Below are 19,719 nucleotides of genomic sequence, written 5' to 3'. Positions count from 1 at the left end.
TATCTCTTGACTTTTATCTTGATGGCTGCAACTTTTGAGTAGATCACTTATCCTCCTCTCTTGAATTGGACTGAATGAAATGAAAAAATGTATGTATTATGCATTCTGCTGCTGCATGGCTTTACTCCATGTGTGAAAGTAAAACACTTTGCATTTTTTTTAGCACATAGTAAGAACCTTATATGCTAACTATAATTATTGCTATTATTCTAAGTGTTGACATATAGGAATGTTAATATTCTGATAATTTATTCATTAGAATGTTTATTTTACAAAATCATTTATTTTTCAGGTAACAGGTGAACCTGAGATGATTGGAACTGAAGTTATTTCAGAATTTTTAATTAATGGTGAAGAATCTAAAGTGGTAACTATTACTTTTTTTGTCTTAAGCCTTTCAAAATGTAAGATGCAAACAAATTTAAAAAAAATTTTTTTAAATTTTAATTTATTTATGATAGTCACACAGAGAGAGAGAGAGAGGCAGAGATACAGGCAGAGGGAGAAGCAGGCTCCATGCACCGGGAGCCTGACATGGGATTTGATCCCGGGTCTCCAGGATCGCGCCCTGGGCCAAAGGCAGGCGCCAAACCGCTGCGCCACCCAGGGATCCCGCAAACAAATTTTAAAATCAAGTTTATTCAGTTTGTTTTATATTCTGGCTTTCTTAAAAGCTAGTATTTGGAAGACTAGGAAATAGGAATTGCACAAGAGGAAGTTGCTGGAAAGAGTAGATTTGCAGCAGTCTTTTGTTTGTTAATTTCCAGAGAATCCTGGTGAAAAGTTTTTGCTTTTTTGAAGGGAGTCAGTGTGGTAATTTCATATGACCTTTGCTTGTCCAGAATATTTTGGTTTTTGTTGACTTTGAAGTGTTAATGAAGATCCAGGCCTGTAAACATGTAGAATTTACAAATTTTCTTTTGAAGAAAATGCTTTCCAATATAAGAAATTAATTAATTATTCAAAAGTTTAGGTCATGAGTTTGTATATTAAAAATTTAGGTATTGCACTATTTAAGATTATAATGAAAACAGATAATAAGAGTAACTTAAATATCTCCACAGGCAAGACTAAAGCTCTTTCCCCATCACATAGGGGAGCTGCATATTCTGGGAGTTGTTTATAATCTTGGCACTATTCAGGGCTACATGACAGTAGATGGCATTGGTGCTCTTCCTGGATGTCACACAGGTAAAATTATAACATTGCTCAACAGATACAGAACTAGTAATTAAAAGTCTGTAGAATAAAATGAATGAAAATGAGATGTTTTTAAAATAGGTTTAATGTACCTTAACAAAGGTATTTGGATTATTTTAAACTCTTCCATTGCTTCAAAAATCAACTTTATTCCCCTCTGATGTATTTTGTATCTCAAAATAAGTAAATCCTAACAAGAAATTAAGCATCATACAATAGGTGTGGTTAAACATAAAAATAAAATATACTTAATTCTTTGATTAACCATGCTACTCAGTAATTGTCTAGAAATTTTCTAGAAATAATCTGAAAGTTACAGTACTTAGGTTAAATTGATATCATTTAACATACCAAATTATTTTAGGGCATTGATTGTTTTTTGTTTCAGGAAAACATTCCTTGAGTATGTCAGTCCGAGGGAGACAGGATTTAGAAATTCAAGGTCCTCGGCTTAACAATACAAAAGAAGAGAAAACATCTATTAAATATGGTCCTGATCGACGTTTAGATCCTATTATCACAGCGGAAATGCCACTATTGGAGGTATTTCACTTTTTAAAACTTCATGGATTAATGAATTGTCTATAAGGTCAGATAACATTTTCAATAAATGAATTTTACTTTGAAGTTACTGATATTACATTGAACCATACTTTTTAATTATTCAACTAGAGTTAAATATATCTAATTCACAAAGATAAATCATAGCCAGGTTATAAAATATAAACCTCAAAATATTAATGGAAATTGAGAAAATATATTTAAAGAACACTTTGTTTTTTTTGTTTTTTTTTTGTTTTTTTTGTTTTTTTGAACACTTTGTTTATTAAAATCAGTGGCTCTCTTTTGATAAGGTACAAAAATAATATGGGAATTAATGCTTATAAAAAGTTTACGCAAAATACATAAATATATGAATAAAAACCAATATTTCCTTCAGTTCTCTGTTCCCTACCCTACCCAACTTTCATGCCATCTAAGTTAAAGCTTTTTTAGGTTACAGAAGATAGAAACTGATGGCTAGGTAGCATAAGTCAAAAGAAAAAATGTTTATTATTTAGTTAAAGGATATTGGAACATCTTTAGAAACTAAAGTATTATTGAACAATAAGTCTCAAAGTAGAATAAGGACTTGGCACGTCCAAGAAATTTAGCAGCAAATGTTTGTAAGCCTTTAGAAAGCATTGCTTTTGATATGACCTTAATCTAACAACTTTTCCAATCTTTGTGCCACTTTATTACAAGTTTCAAATTTGTGGGAGAGAAATTTGGCCTACCTTGGACCATGTAGTTTACATGACCAGTCATGTAGTGTTACAAACACTGGCAGAAGGTCTTTCCTCCTGCATTCTCAAGTTTTCCTACTTAGAGGAGTTAGAAGCTCAGCCATTTACCTTCTAAAAGTGCTAGTGATATTAAATCGGTGTTTCTCTTTTCAGACCTTTCATTGTACACTCATATGTAGTTTTAGTAATTATAAATGGAATCATACTGTACGTTTTACTCTTACTTGCTTAGTCTTTGTTTTCATTCAGTAAAAATTCCTTTTTTTACAACTGTATATGGCATTCCTTATGTATATATATCATAATGTATTTTAATCATTTATTGATGAATGTAGTTCTGGTTTTTCATCATTACTGACAGTTCCTCAGTAAATCATATTATGTATATATGTTATCCATATTCTAGTTTATATGAAAGTGGAATTGGGGCCAAAGGGCATATAAATAAAACAATTTCGCAATATTCTACAAAATTACCTTCAGCAAGGCTGTAGCAATTTGCACTTTTTCTTGAGAATGCTTCACATCCATTGCTTCACATCTATGCCATACTGGATATTCCCACTTTTTTTTTTTTTTTTTTTAACTTTTGTGAATCAGATTGGTGAAAAATGACATTCTTTTATTTTCATTTCTCTGATGTCTGATAAGATTGATCAGTCTTCATATGTTTTTTTTGATCATATGATTTCTCCTTCCATATGTCCATGTGATACCTGTTGATATCCTTTGAATTGGCTATCGTTTCCCTTTTCTCACTGGATGATTTTTATGGTCCGTCATCTTATGCTTGTAGTGGGGAAGGAGTACGTATATTCATGAAAAGATGGTGTGTGTGTGTGTGTGTGTGTGTTGAGGGGAAGGTACTGCTGAGCTACATGTATTTTGCCCAGGTTTTACACTTGCTTCATTATGTTTCATTTAAAGAGTTGTGTAGGGCAAATAGACTTATAGATTAACTTCAGTGCTAGTCTCTGATTGATAAATATTTTACACATATTTTAACTTTGATTTGGTGTCTCTCACCATATTAAGGTTTTTAACATACATGAAGTCCTATCTGATTGTCCTTTGTTGTTTCTGAGTTTTATAATTACTTACAGAGACTTCTGTAGTCAGAACTTTTACAGTTTTATTTTTTTAATGTTTATATTCTTTTTTAAATCCAAAGGAATAATACTCTATTGAATGTCAAGGGGAAGGGAATGAAACTTTGTTTCTAGTCCTAATTATTTTAAATTGAATATTAGAGACTTATTATATCATCTTTCTAATATACTAATATCCCAAAAAGTATGCATACCTGTTTTTTTTGTCTTTTGGGTGTTTTATTTTGTTTTGTTTGGATGATACTTATTCTGCTTGATAATAATTCCTCATGTTTCTGGGTCAATACTACATTCTAGCTTTATTATTTTTCTTAATCTGGCAAACTGAATATTTCTCATAGTCTTTAATTTTTTTCTTTTTTCTTACACTTGTGTCATTTTTATCCAAGATTGTCAAGTTCCCATAGTAATGTATTGGGTTTTTATTAGGATTTGCTTTGCTACACCTAGTCATTCTAAGGCTAAAGATTGAAATGAGTTGAAATCCAAATTTTATTTTTAGGTCTATTCATCATTTTAGATTAGAAGTCACTAATTAATATACAGTTTGCTTGGAATTCTATATGTAAGAGTTTGCTAAAGCTTTACTTTCAAAAGGGAAGATTCTGACTACTATGGTTAAATTGAGATCAGTCTCTAGAGGATACTAAAATACTCTATTTTTAATGATTTTACTAGCTTATAATTTTCATTGTATCATATCATTAAGATGGTCTTCATTATTAAGATTGGTAAAAGTACAAGTGGCTTTTAAGTGCACAATTTCTCAAATGACATATTATGTATAGAACCTTACTTTTAGACTTCTTTCTAAGCCCTATTTCTAATTACCTTGGGAAGTTTCTTCTCTTATGAAATCAGGAAAGTTGAACCAGATGGTGTTTGATTTTAAATCTGTTTAGCCCAATAGTCTTCAAATTTATATTTTATTTTGTTTTTGATATTGCTAGTTCTGTACTTTTTTTCTTGTATACTGTAGTGGGTTTTTAAAAAACTTTGTTACAGATGTAGTTCTCCTTGAAGAGAGTATTTTAACAGAGGACCTCTTATTCTACATAATGACAATTGGTGTTTGGCTGATTAAACAAAAAAGGTTGTAAAGTAAATAACAAAAAAAAATAAAATAGACCCATACTCTAAATATTTTATCTTAAGAAAACATACAAATGTACATTTATTCGCTATTTTGGGGTTGGGGAAGTGGATTTAGGTCAGAGGCCTTTTCTATGAGTTCCTCGTTATTGGTACAGGTTTCCTAATAGGAATTTTGTTTGTCTTTCATGCATTCAGCCACATCTATAAGTTACCATTTTACATTTCCAATTTTGGTTTCATTAGAGTGAGAATTTAAAGACAGTTAAGTGGTTTAAGCACAGTATATGTCTAGATTAGAGTTTAGAGTTTAAAGTTGAAAACAATACTTTCAGGCAAAGTTGGAAGCAGTTTACATAATGACTTAAACAAGTTTGAGAATAGTGACTCTTCAGGAGAGGGAAAGAAGGCACTGTAGAAAGCCTCAAAGTCACTTAATGTTCACTACCTTAAACATTACTCAGTATTTTCTAAGATATTAAAGAAATTGGTTAATCCAACAAACCACAGGATGAAGTCAAGTAGAAAGACTTTCTATTATATTTGGATCAATAGTGGTAGACATTAATATTGGGAAGAGATTTCATGGAATATTCCTATTTCTACTATCTTATGTCAGAAGTACTTTGTATATTTCGAATTGTTTAAAGGAGTAGTGAAAGAAGTTACCAGTCTAGTATCTGATGAAATAATCCCTTGTAATATGTATTAACCAAAACAAGAGTGAGGATGAAAATTAAGCCCATTGAAAAGAGATAAGAATTAAAATGTCATGTGTATACTACCACACTGAAAGTAGACTATGAGCTGTGAACTATAGCCACTTATTAGAAATTGGGGATCAGAAATACTTTGTTCTCAAGTTGTATTCAAGAAAGTGGTGTTACTCCAAAACTTTCATCATTTATTTTTTACTTTGTGTTAGGAAAAATTTTAATACAGAAAAGTAGAGAGAAGAGCAGGCCTCTTTGAGTTTCCACTGTGTAGGCATTATGTTGTGTAGATGTACCGTAGTTTATTCAACAAGACTTGCGTGATAGACATTTGATTTGTGTCTAGTCATTTTCTGTTCCAGATAAAACCACAGTGAATAGCCTTATGCATACTACTTTCTACTCACATGTATATCTTTAGGAGAAATTAGTGGAAGGGAGAGTCCTGGGTCTTGGTCTTATTGGCCATTTAAATTTGAAGCTGTCACAAAAAGGACTTTAAGCAATTATGTACTCGAAGTAAAGGTTAGATATACTGATTATTTTTAAAGAGCAAATATTTAGTAAAATTTATATTCTGAAGATATGTTACGTAGTATCAGTGCATCACTGTTCTGCTAATTCCAGCACCCTTCCCATTTTACCAGTGCCTGAGCTGTCTTGGTGGTAATCAGGTGTCCATGTATTTTAGTGTGTCTTTCCAATACTCTTTCAGCTGTTTTTGACATATCTCAAAATTTACATTCCTTCACAAATTTTAACTTACTTGACTAAGTTTATTTGACACTGGCTAATCAGTACATAGTCAATGTCTTTAATACAATACTATGCCCAGTTTTGTCTTGTTTTTTCCCATTTTAACCTGTGTTTTGGATTTCTAGGTTAATTCTTTATTTTTTCAAACCCATTTTTAAAGCTTCTGATGTCCACAAAATTTATCTGCTTCCTTAAGACTATGGCCATAGTGAAGTTCCATTCAAACTTAGAGTAAGAAACGTAGGTATTTCCACTGGATTTTAATCACTCCTATGGTACTGCCAGCCACAACTTTTTTAGAATATTTTTTTCTCATGCTTTTACCTTCATATCCCTCCTTTCTTAGATGCTATTAGTGTACTGACATTTATACTTAACCATCTTTTCAATGCAAATAACTTATTAGATGATTTTGTTACCCCATATTTCTGCCTCTCTGGTATACCTTCACATTCCCTTATCGGGAGTCCTAAGGCCAGATGTGTGTTGAAAATCACTTTTATATCCTTAATTTTTAGAAATTGTGTGTCTATGTATGCATGTGTTTATATCTGAAGTTTATATAACCCCATTGGGTTTGTGGTAACATCTGGAAATCAAGCACATTTAATATTGTGTGAGTGAACCACATGAATATCACACTGAATAGGAAAGGGTTTAAAAAGCCTCTGTTAGATTGGGTTTTGCTCTCATGTGAGTTACTAAAAGTTTGAGGTTGTTCAGGGCTTTTTGGGTTTTAAAATTATGGATATGGAATCATGGATCTGTATATTCTTCCCTTTTAAGACCTATGGTGTATCTTTGCATCTTAATGTATATAAAAATAGTTGCATAATTTGACATTATAGGGCTTCTCAACTGATAATGATTTAATTCACATAGCCATGTTAAATTACTTGTAATTTGTCCATAGTCTACATAGTTGTCAAAGTTTTGCTGATAGCTTACTTGTGTCTGATATTTTATCTTTAATGTGTAACTCTGCAATCTGCTACTGAATAGCATTGGTCTCTGTCTCATCCTTTTTTTTTTTTTTTTAAGATTTTATTTATTTATTCATGAGAGACACAGAGAGAGAGAGAGAGAGAGAGGCACGGACACAGGCAGAAGCAGGCTCCATGCAGGGATCCTGACGTGGGCCTCAATCCCAGGTGTCCAAGATCAAACCCCGGGCTGAAGGCGGTGCTAAACCACTGAGCCACCTGGGCTGCCCTGTCTCATCTTTTCTTAAATGGAGTTGTTAATTGCCACATATTCAGGGAGATATCAAAGAGAATTAATAAAATAATTGTAAACCTTTAGTAAAGAAATATATCTTAAATTGTTATTCATTAGAGGTTTGGAATTTTTAACAAGCAATATAATAATGTTTTTTCCCTCCAATGCAGGTGTTCTTTATACATTTTCCTACAGGGCTCCTCTGTGGAGAAATCCGAAAAGCCTATGTAGAATTTGTCAATGTCAGCAAATGTCCTCTTACTGGATTGAAGGTTGTTTCTAAACGTCCAGAGTTCTTTACTTTTGGTGGTAACACAGATGTTCTAACACCACTAAGTCCCTCAGCTTCTGAGAACTGTAGTGCTTACAAGACTGTTGTGACAGATTCTACCTCTGTGTGTACAGCACTCATATCATCAGCTTCCTCTGTGGACTTTGGCACTGGCATAGGAAGTCAGCCAGAGGTGATTCCTGTTCCCCTTCCTGACACTGTTCTTCTACCTGGGGCTTCAGTTCAGCTACCAATGTGGTTACGTGGGCCTGATGAAGAAGGTGTCCATGAAATTAACTTTTTGTTTTACTATGAAAGTGTTAAAAAGCAACCTAAAATATGGTGAGTATTATAAAACTTTCTTGATTAACCTGCTTAATGTATGTGCACAAATTCAAATAAACATTTTGGTATTTGTTAACATATGTCATTGTTTCTTAAGAAATTACCGTCTTCCAAATTGTGCATGATGTTTATATTTGAGCTTGTCCCTAATATAAGTCCTAATAGCTTAAAGTAGAAAAAAATGAAGCTATCTTAATCTTTTTAGTGGCTTCTATCTATAAACTTCATGATTCTCTGATACAACTAAGTATTCTAACCAAAGTTATCACATAATAATGAAACTTACAAGTACCATTTGTATATGAAGACTACCTTATAATCATCCTGTTGCAAGAAAATTATTTTACCTTTCCTTTTCCTTTGTACCCTCTCCTGACCCCTGAGAATATATGGGGGAAAAGTATGTACTTGCAGAACAGATGATTAGGGTGGTGTTATAATGAGGGTCACTGAAGAAATCAAACATTGTTGTTCACAAAGATATGTGGCCCATATATTATTAAACAACAGATTATTTTATTTGTGATAATGCCATTGCCACTTTTATAAAATTAATTAGGAGTAATTGTGTTACTCCATTTATTAATGGAATATTTAAAATATCTTGCAAGACTTACTGTGAGGACAAAATGATACAGTATTTATAAGTATGGGGACATTTGAAATACTCAATAAATATTAATTCTCATTTGGAAGACAGTAGAGCATCCTCTGGCCAAGGCAGTAAGGGAAGGCTTTGTGGAATATAGAAGTGATGAAATGAGCTTCCAAAGAATGTAAAGATTTCAGAATTTGGATATCCAGGGGGATAGACAAGAGAGTAGTGAGTATTCCAGGGAGAGACTATAAATATAAATGAAGATTTGTAAATTAGGAAATATTAACTGAGTATAGTTAATTTGGTCACAGTGTGTAAAATATGTGTAAAAGAAGTAAAGGGGAAAATACTAGAACTAATAAATTTTTTTATTACTGAATTCAGTAAAGTTGTAGGTTACAAAACATATAGAGATCAATTGCATTTCTATATATTTATAATGAACTATCAGAAAGAGAAATTAAGAAAATAGTCCTATTTATAGTCGCTTACAAAGGAATACCTAGGAATAAATTTAATCAAGGAGGTAAAAGACCTATGCTCTGAAAACTGTAAGACATTGATGAAAGAAATTGAGATGACACAAATCAATGGAAAGATACACTGTGTTCATGGATTGGAAGAATTAATATTGTTAAAATGTTCATACTACCCAAAGCACTTTACAGATTCATTAAAATTCCTATCAGAATACCAATGGTGCGTTTTACAGAACCAGAACAAAGAATCTTGAAATTTGTACGGAACCACAAAAGACCCCAAATAGCCAAAGCAGTCGAAAAAGGACAATAAAGCTGGAGCTATCATGCTTCCTGATTTCAAGCCATACTACAAAGCTGTAGTTAGTAATCAGTGCAGTATGATACTGGCACAAAAACAGACACAGAGAGTAACAGAACAGAATAGAGAGCCCCAAAATAAATGCATGTATATGTGGTCAGTTAATCTATGACAAAGGAGGCAAGAATATACAATGGAGAAAAAAGTTTCTTCAGTAAATGATGCTAGGAAAACAGGATAGCTACATGCAAAAGAATGAACCTGGACCATTGTCTTATACCACACACAAAGATAATTCAAAATGGATTAAAGACTTAAATGTAAGACTTGAAGCCATAAAATTAGAAGAAAACATAGACAGTGAGCTCTTTGACATTGATTTTAGCAATATTTTTTTGGGGGGGGGGTTCTTCTCAGGCAAAGGCGGCAAGCTAAAACCAATGGGATCGCAGCTTTTGCCAGTGAAGGAAACCGTCAGCAAAACAAAAAGGCATCCTGCCAAATGGGAGAAGGTATTTGCAAATCATGCATCCAATAAGGGATTAATATCTAAAATATACAAAGAACTTACACAGCCTAATAAACCCAAAATATATAAAGAACTTACACAGTCTAATATTAAAAGAATTTAAAAATGGGCAGGGGATCTGAGTAGACATCTTTCAAAAGAAGACTTAAGATAGGCCAACAGCAATTTTTAATGGGGAGAAAACCCACCAGTGTAATGAGTGTGGGAAAGCTTTCAGACATAGCTCAAAGCTTATCAGGCATCAGAGAATCCACACTGGAGAAAGGCCCTATGAATGTAGTGAGTGTAGGAAAGGCTTTGGGGGGAGCTCAGATCTTATTAGACACCAGAGAATTCACACTGGGGAAAGACTCTTTGAATGCAAAGAATGTGGGAGAGCATTCAGTCTGAACTCACATCTTATCCTGCATCAGAGAATTCACACCAGAGAGAAACCCTATGAATGTAGTAAATGTGGGAAAACCTTCAGTGAGCTCACACCTCATTCAACATTTGAGAATCCACACTGGAGAGAAACCCTATGAATGCAGTGAGTGTGGAAGAGCCTTCAGTCAGAGTTCCCACCTTCGTCAACACCAAAGAATTCACAAGAGGGAAAACCTGTTAATGTAAAGAACTTAAGTTTTTATGGAAAGGAGAAAGAAATAGCAACATGAAAAATATTGAATAAAAATATGGAGTGAGAAAAAAAAAAAAAGATAGGCCAACAGGCAAAGGAAAGAATACTCAGCATCACTTATCAGGGAAATGCAAATCAAAACCACAATGAGATGTTACCTCATACTTAACAGATTGACTGTTACCAAAAGACATAAAATAGTAAGTGTTGTTGAGGATGTGGAGAAAAAGGAACCTACATACACTGTTGGTGGAAATGTGACTTGGTACAGCCACTTAGAAAACAGTATAAAAGTTTCTCAAAAAAATAAAATATAGAACCACCATACCATCAAACAGTTGCGATTTGGGGTATTTACCAGAAGAAAACAAACTATTTCAAAGAGATATATATACCCCTGTGTTCATTGCAGTATTATTTACAATAGCCAAGGTATGGAGGCAACCTAGGTGTCCATCTCTAAGGATACAGGTATATGTGCATGCACACACACACACACACACACACACACACAAATGTAACTCAGCTGTAAAAAAAAAAAAAATGAAATCTTGCCATTTGTGATAACATGGGTGGACCGAGAGGGTATTATGCTAAGTAAAATAAGACAGAAAGACCATATTATTTTACTTATATATAGAATTCAAAAAACAAAATAGAAACAGACTCCTAGACACCAGAAAGAAGCTGCTGGTTATCAGAATGGGGAGGGGGTATTGGGGCAGGTGAAATAGGTGAAAAGGATTAAGAGGTACAAATGTTCAATTCTTAAGTAAGTCATAGGGACGTAATGTAAAAGGAATATAGTTAGTGATATTAAAATAGTTTTGTATGATGACAGATGGCAACTAGATTTATCAAAGGGATCATTTCATAGTGCTTCCAAATACTGAACCACTATAATTTATCCCTGAAACTCCTAGGATATTGTATTTCAGTTGTACTTAAAAAAAATTTAAGAGGTAATATTTTTTAAAAAAGAAGGAGTAAAGGGGAATTAACATTGAAATGTAAAGAGCTCTGTTGTGGAGGGCTTTGAATGCCAGATGAATGTTTGGGGTTTACTTGATAGGGGATCACTTGCTTCAGAACTGTTGTCAGGGAAGAGGCATAATCCATATATTGCTACATGAAAATTATTTTCATGTGCTGTACTGATGAGTTTGGTGAGCAGACATGCCCAGAGTTGGGGGACTATTAATTTCCTTCCAAACTGAGAAGAAAAAATTGAACTGAAGTTATGCTAACTGGATAATTTTACTGTATTATGCTCTTTGTTTTTGAGTATAATTGGTCCTGAGAGCAATAAGTTTTAAAAGAACTAGAGAATCAAAATACATGGAGAGGTTCTTCTATTAAATCTACAATTTTTTATTTCTTTAGCCACAGAATATTAAGACACACTGCAGTCATTTGTACCAGTCGGTCTTTGAATGTACGAGCCACTGTCTGCAGAAGTAATTCTCTTGAAGATGAGGAGGGCAGAGGCGGCAATATGCTAGTCTTTGTGGATGTGGAAAATACCAATACTGTAAGTTGGTTTAAAACTAAATTTTAATTTTAATTACATTTGAAATGTTTCCAAAAGACATAAAATAGTCTATTTTTTAGTTTTTAGTAAAGGATTTTTTTTCCCCACAAGATGTCATAAGCTAGGGATTTGGGAATATTCGTATAGAACAGTGTGAAAACATCTTAATTTTCTATTAGCTTTGTAATTTTAAGTCTCTCTTCAAATAAAAGGACCTGGTGGCATTAATGTGATACATATTCATATGATATATAGCCCCGTATGTGAGTAATTCAGCACCAAATAAATCTGATAAAGTGCTTTCTAGTCTTACCATTTTTTTTAAAAAAAGGTTTTATTTATTTGAGACAGAGAGCATGAGCAGGGAGAGGGGTAGAGAGAGAGAGAGAGGGAGAAGCAGATTCCCCTCTAAGCACGGAGCCCTATGCAGGACTCAATCCCAGAACCTGGGATCATGACCTGACCCTAAGGCAGATGCTTAACTGACTGAGCCACCCAGGCGCCCCTAGTCTCACCATTAAGAATCTATTGATGTAACTAAATTTGCAAAGTTCTGTTAGGATTTCACATTCCATATTAACTTGATAACCTTCACTTACACATTTTTGAGAGTATCATTTTCTTCATATAAAGCATTTCAAACATTTTACCATTCCTATTTATATATTCTAAATATAAAAATGAATATTATAGAAGGGAATGAAATCTCATGAATAAAATATCTTAGCTTCAGGTTGATTAAGTTCAGATAACTTCTTTGAAGTGTTACTTATTCTGTAATGTCCTTTGCTTTTGGCTTTATAAATTTGTAAAATTGTCTCTTTTTAAGATAAATTGGGGTTTATATGCTAATACTTTGGTGTTCGTCAAAGCAAATAGCATTTGTTAACACAATTTAAAATTTTAATAATTTCAAATTAGCTCTTATTCAGGAGAATAAAAAACTATGTATAATTTAACTTTATGTGCATTGGCTGTGTATTGGGATTCTGATTTGTTATTTTTCTTGTTTGTTTTGTCTTGATGAGAATGAACGATCTCAGAAAGATTAGAAGAAGAAAAAAAGAAAGATTAGAAGAAATAAAAAGAAAATGCTACGGTTTTGATTAAAAATTGACAAGGGGCACCTGGATGGTGCAGTTGATTAAGCCTCTGATTCTTGGTTTTAGACTCAGGTCATGATTTCAGGGTAGTAAGGTCGAGTCTGCTGTACCCCGCCCCCAACTGTCCCCCCTACGTCCACCCTTGGGCTTTGTGCTCAGTGTAGGGTCTACTTAAGTTTCTCTCTCTCTCTCTCTCTCTCTCTGCCCCGCTCTCCCATGCTTACACAGGCGTGCTCTCTCCTCTCTAAAATAAATAAATCTTTTTAAAAAATCGACCACAAATTTGATCTATTAAATACTAACAGTAACTCATTATTACAGCTTCTAATAACTGAATAACTTGTAGTATTTTAAAATTTGCCACTGGGTGTACATTATAGTTAAAAATAGTTCTTAGATAAAATGTTGACTTCTCTGTTTTCTTTAAATATTTTATTTGACAAGAGCACAAACAGGGGAGTGGCAGGCAGAGGGCAAGGGAGAAACAGATTCCCAATGGAGCAGGGTGCCTGATACACAGTTCAATGTGGGGCTCAGTCCCAGGACTCTGGGATCATGACCTGAGTTGAAGGCAGATACTTAACCTGCTGAGCCACCCAGGTGTCTCTTGACTTCTCTGTTTAAGGAGGGGGCACTTGGGTACCTCAGTCAGTTAAATGTCCCAACTCTTGATCTCAACTCACAGGTCTTGATCTCAGGGTCGTGAGTTCAAGCATGTATTGAGTTTCATTCTGGGTTTGGAGCCTACTTTAAAAAAAAAAAAAACACACACACACACAAAAACAATGTTTAAGGAGAGGTTTAAGTAACTTAAGCTTTCCAAAACATACATTGTTTATTTCAAAGTAAAAATTTCATTTTATGTTAATCAGTACTTACTTTGGTAGCAGTGTCAGAATATTGTGTTCATTAAAATATTTTAAGTTCATGCTCCTAAGTTCTAAATGACCCTCTTTATTTCTTTTTGATAGAGTGAAGCAGGTGTTAAGGAATTCCATATAGTACAAGTATCAAGCAGTAGCAAACACTGGAGGTTACAGAAATCTGTAAATCTCTCTGAAAACAAAGGTTTGTGCCTTTTTCCCTCTTCATAGTAAATTCTCACATCTTCATTGCTTGCCTTTTTTTTTTTTTAGTGTAGTATTATAATATAGATTGTTGGTACCTTTTTTATAATGAACTTTTTTAAGCATTAAATTGTGTGTTCTTTAGTTTGTGAGTGCAAACCAAATTACCTTTCTTAATCCGTTCCTCTCTTTTTATTCTCTTCCACATCTTTCTGTTTGCATTTTCTTTATTCAGTTGGAAAACTGGTGCTTGAGTACATGATCACTTTTAAAATTTCAAATCATACAGAAACATGTAGACTAGAATATGGAAGTTTCTTTTTGTTTCCTTTGCCATTGGTAGGCTGTTTGTTCTGTGTATAACGATACCTCTATAGTGATTGATTTTTCTGTGTATTTCCATATATATATATATACACACACACACACGCTCAAACAGAAGAATATACATACTTGTGATATATATTGACAAATTGTTTTCCAGAATATTTCTGTCATTTTATTGTCCTGGCAGTAATATGAGTATGCCAGTGCTTATAAGAGTGGAGTGAAGCTGACAAAAGGATATTTGCTTTTTCTGGAGAAGAATTATATAGTACATTTCAAAAGATATAAAAATATTTAAACTCATATTTAGCCTTCTAGTAAACCTTACTTTTGGAATTTATACAAAGGAATTAATTCAAAACCCATACATTGAAAGCAGAGTAGTTTATTGAAAGGTTATAGTTAGTACAGAAAAATTCACTGTGGCTTTAATTTAAATTTAATTACAGCTCAAGTCTATTTTTAGTCATTAAAATATATTAACATTTTAAAAGTGTTTGGAATAGTGAGAAAATGCATCATACACAATGTGTGCATATAACAATCTGGATATCATGCATGTGAATAAATACTGAAAGGAAACAAAATGATAGATTGATGCAATTGTGGACTTCCTGGTTCCCAGGTTTTGATCTTTTTAAACTTTATCTGTACTGTCTCTCACACACATGCACACATGAATATATATTTCAAGAAAATTGAATTTCATCCTTTAAAAGAGCTGAGTGAAATTTACTTTATGGAGATGAAAACAAAGATGTTTTTCATTAAACATTATTTATAATTATGAATTATTTCCCAGTTTGACTAAGGAAGTTTGAATAATGAATTAGGTTTTACCATGTCATAAGCTGAGAAAGATCTTTGAAATTTTTTCTTTGCTCTCTAGATGCCAAACTTGCCAGTAGGGAGAAGGGAAAATTTTGCTTCAAGGCAATACGGTGTAAAGAAAAAGAAGGTAAATTCATTTTATTTTCATACTTTCTTAATAGTCATTTTATATTTCATGTCAATGATATGATTAGTTTGTTTTCCCGTTTTTCAGTTGCCACACAGCCCTCAGAAAAATATACCTTTGCAGATATCATCTTTGGAAATGAACAGGTATGCAAATAAGCAAATGGCATTTGATTTTTAAAAGTCAAAGTTCTAGAATATCTGACTATTTTGGCAAAACTTTTGCTTTAGTAACCCCCCAAATCTTTTCAGGATGAGCATATCAACTTTGTTGGGTTTTGCAACTTACTACCCTTCATGTTCCAAAACAGACCAGAAATGCTATATGGATTTTATCATTTTAATAGTTAAAACTTCCTTTTGAGAATATCACAGGAAAAAAGTATGATCCTTGGGATTAAAAAACGAAATTGGATTATACAAGGGTACTTATTTAATTAGGGAAAGTGATCACACTGGGACATAAAGGTGTTATTGTCTAGATTTTGGTATATCACATGGTTCTGACATCCAAATAATAAACTTTTCTGTGATTTTAAATATATTGTTTAGGACAGTGATAGTCCAACTTAATTATTCATAAGATCACCTAAAGCAGTGGTTTACAGACTTACAGAGAATGTGCATATGAGTAATCTGAGGCTTTTGTTAAAATGTGGATTTTAATTCAGTAGGCCTAGGGGTGGGACCTGAGATTCTAAATTGTTATAAGCTGGGTCACCTGGCTGGTGCACTCAGTAGAACATGTGACTCTTGATCTTGGGGTTGTGTGTTTAAGCCCACGTTGGATTTAGAGTTTACTTATTATAAAATATGCATACTAAATTATTATAAGCTCCTAGGTGATGTTGAGGTTATCAGTCTGCAGACCGTAATTGTGATACAGGAAATTTTGTAAAGATGAAGCTTTGCCTCTCCACCTCTAGAACTGTGGCTCATTACGTCTTGGGTGGAGGTTGGGAATAAGAATTTTCAACCAGCTCTGTAGATAATCTGAATAGGTGATCTGGTGATCTGCTTTGAGAAATACTGGACCAAGAGTGTAAAATTCCATGTAGTTATGCCCTGTTACTGTTATTATTGCTACTGTTTCTGTTACTGTTTGTTTTCCTTTGATAATCCTAAACATTCTTATACTTTTGTATTTCTCTTGCTATTTGCCTTCATCTGACAGACTCTTTATGGCTATCTTTTGACTATTTGAAGAAATAATTTTTTAGAAATATCTCAGTGTACCAAAAGTCCAGTAATTCTAAAACAAGTATGACTTTTGGCGACACTGCCGCCTGAATGATTTGAGTTTAGGTTTCATGATTTCAGGTTATTTGTTCTGTTTATTTCTTTTTGAAACTTAAAATCCTTAGAGACATAATCAAGACCCTTAAATTGTATTAAGATTGTAATTTTTATTGTATTTGTTGCCAGATAATTTTGTATAGGAGTACTGAAGAAGGCAGAAACAAAGACATTTTCCCTTATGATGAATCTGGTTGAGTAAATAGAACTCACCAAGCACTACAGATTAATGAGAAACCTATGGGGACAATTATTTACCAGAAAATAGTTCACTCATAAAGGGGAAAACATATATTTATTAATATTTAATAATTAACTTGAAACTTAGTATCTATAAAATATAGCCTAGAATGCAGGGAATCATAAGTGTAAGGATTTTACTATGAAACACAATATTCCATTAAAGGAAATCTTGCAGTTTTGATTCCTTTTAAAAAAAATTTTTTTTAAAGATTTTATTTATTTATTCATGAGAGACACACATAGAGAGAGAGAGGCAGAGACACAGGCAGAGGGAGAAGCAGGCTCCATGCAGGGAGCCCGACATGGGACTCGATCCCAGGTCTCCAGAATCACACCCTGGGCTGAAGGCAGCACTAAACCGCTGAGCCATCCAGGGATCCCTCCATTTAAAATTTTTTTTTTTAAATTTTTATTTATTTATGATAGTCACAGAGAGAGAGAGAGGCAGAGACACACGCGGAGGAAGAAGCAGGCTCCATGCACCGGGAGCCCGACGTGGGATTCGATCCCGCGTCTCCAGGATCGCGCCCTGGGCCAAAGGCAGGCACCAAACCGCTGCGCCACCCAGGGATCCCTTAAAATTTTTTTTTAAAAATTCTTTTCTTCTCATGTTTTTTTCCTTCAAGTATAAAAGCCACATTAAGACCAGTAGTTCCATTTGCATTCTGTTTTAATTGGATGTTGTCTGGTGTTCAAACTATCTGAATGAGAAATATTTCTGTTATTTTAATAGTACAAAGAATATTACTTTTCAGTAATTTATTTTTTATTTGTTTTCTTAGAACTACCCATCATCCTCTCTGGATGGTCAAACTTAAAATCCAGTGTAGATTAATTATTTCTAGGTAACAGCTTTAAGATTCAGGGTAATTTGTATCAAATATTTTAGGTGTTTAAATGTCTTATTGTGTTTTATAGCCTTCTTGTATTGACAAATTGACAAGAAATTATTGAATAATAAGTCTTTTGGTATATAGAGAAATATAAATTGTAGCAGGGTATATTTAGTTGAAAACATTTATGTAGATAAGTGATTTTCTTTTAACAGATAATAAGTTCAGCAAGTCCATGTGCAGACTTCTTTTATCGAAGTTTATCTTCTGAATTAAAGAAAGCCCAGCTATCTGTACATGCAGAAAAACAGTCAATAGAGGATGCTGTGAGATTAATTCAGAAGTGCAGTGAGGTGGATTTGAATATTGTCGTATTATGGAAGGTATGTGTTATTGAATTATTTCAGCAAACCTTGCTTATAGTTACTTGAGCCTTAAGCTGAAGAACAAATGTAAGCTGTTACTTTTATTTTTTCTGCTTAAAATTTTCATTTTCAGTATTAAAGTTATTTCATAACTTTTTTTTAACAGTTCATAATGACTTCTTAAATACTTTTTTTTTTAGGATTTTGTTTATTTGCGAGAAAGAGAGCATGAGTGGGAAGGAGGGGCAGAGGGAGGGGGATAAGCAGACTCCCCGATGTGGGGCTTGATCCCAGGATGCTTAACCAACTGAACTACCCAGGCATCCCCCATAATGAGAAAGAATTCATTCAAATTATATAACTTTCTTCTCTGTTATTGTTACTTCTTAGTGGTACTGAGAATATTGTAGATATGATAAGCTCCATGAAAGCGGTATTATTATTAAATCTTTATTGTGGGCATTTTCAAACACTGAAAAAGAAAAAATAGTACCATGAATCTTGAGATACATATTACTCAGGCTCCATATTCACTAATTTGTTGCTGTTCATCTTTCATCTATTCCATTAGCTCCTCTCCTTTGTTTTCTTTTATTTTTGCCTTCCTTTGTTTTTTGCTGTAGTATTTTTTTAATGACATATTTTTTTATCAAATACAAATGCTTCTGTATTTACTTCTTGCAGATGAGGACTTTCTTATTTAACCTAACTCCAGAGTATTTTATCTCACTGAGCCAAATTAACAATAATTCTTAATTATTACCTATTTGTTGGTCTGTTTTCAGTTTTTCCAGATTATTTGAAAATATTTCAGTTTTTTAAAAATCGGATCCAGATAAGATCCACACATGGCAGACCAGAATGAGATTGTTTAAACCTTAGTCTTAAGATTACCTGAGCTATAATACAAAGGAGGCTTGTTTTTTTACAATGCGCCCATTTGTATCTTATGCATATGTTATAAGAACTTATATATGTTACATATAATATATAATAAGATTATATTATAAAATATAATACTTTTATACTTTTTAAAAAACAATTGCCTAAGGATATTCTCCGGAACACTATGGAAAGGTTTGATTTTGTGTTGTCTGTAATAAGGGCTCACATAGAGAGATATGCCCATAGTAGATGATCAGTACATGTATTTTTAAATTGGTTCAGATACCCTATTCTTTTTTACTACATCATACATTTTCTACTAAACTTTTTTGAAACCAAGCGAGCATGAAGTTTTCTTTTTTTTGCATAAGTTTTAATTAAAGCTATTTAAACAAATTGGTACTTTCATTGATTATGAGTGTTTAATATTAAAAAGATCAGTTACACATTTTTAGCGTGAAATCAAATGTTGTTGAAGCTTAGAATCAGGATTCTATTTTCAGGCTCAGCGGTATTGTCCCTTAATGTAAACCAACCACTCATTAAATGTATACTAACCCTTGGGGTATGTGGCTGCATTCCACAGATTTCTGCCA

General features: G+C 33.2%; 1 protein-coding gene across 2 annotated transcripts in view; it reads left to right on the top strand.

Annotated features, from left to right (window-relative positions):
* Positions 1-19,719, top strand: part of TRAPPC8 (trafficking protein particle complex subunit 8) — a 90,486-nt gene that overhangs the window by 56,081 nt on the left and 14,686 nt on the right. For both annotated transcript variants that reach the window (XM_041744766.1, XM_041744776.1), the window contains exons 17-25: positions 293-367; positions 1,065-1,191; positions 1,589-1,743; positions 7,545-7,987; positions 11,900-12,047; positions 14,122-14,218; positions 15,434-15,502; positions 15,590-15,648; positions 18,089-18,256. In XM_041744766.1, coding sequence (XP_041600700.1) covers positions 293-367; positions 1,065-1,191; positions 1,589-1,743; positions 7,545-7,987; positions 11,900-12,047; positions 14,122-14,218; positions 15,434-15,502; positions 15,590-15,648; positions 18,089-18,256 — 1,341 coding nt within the window. The remainder of the gene's footprint in view (positions 1-292; positions 368-1,064; positions 1,192-1,588; positions 1,744-7,544; positions 7,988-11,899; positions 12,048-14,121; positions 14,219-15,433; positions 15,503-15,589; positions 15,649-18,088; positions 18,257-19,719) is intronic.

Source organism: Vulpes lagopus, chromosome 1 (assembly GCF_018345385.1).
Source record: "Vulpes lagopus strain Blue_001 chromosome 1, ASM1834538v1, whole genome shotgun sequence".
In the NCBI taxonomy this organism is placed as follows: Eukaryota; Metazoa; Chordata; class Mammalia; order Carnivora; family Canidae; genus Vulpes; species Vulpes lagopus.
Note: the sequence above shows the minus strand (reverse complement) of the source record. Positions and strands in the feature narration are given on the sequence as shown.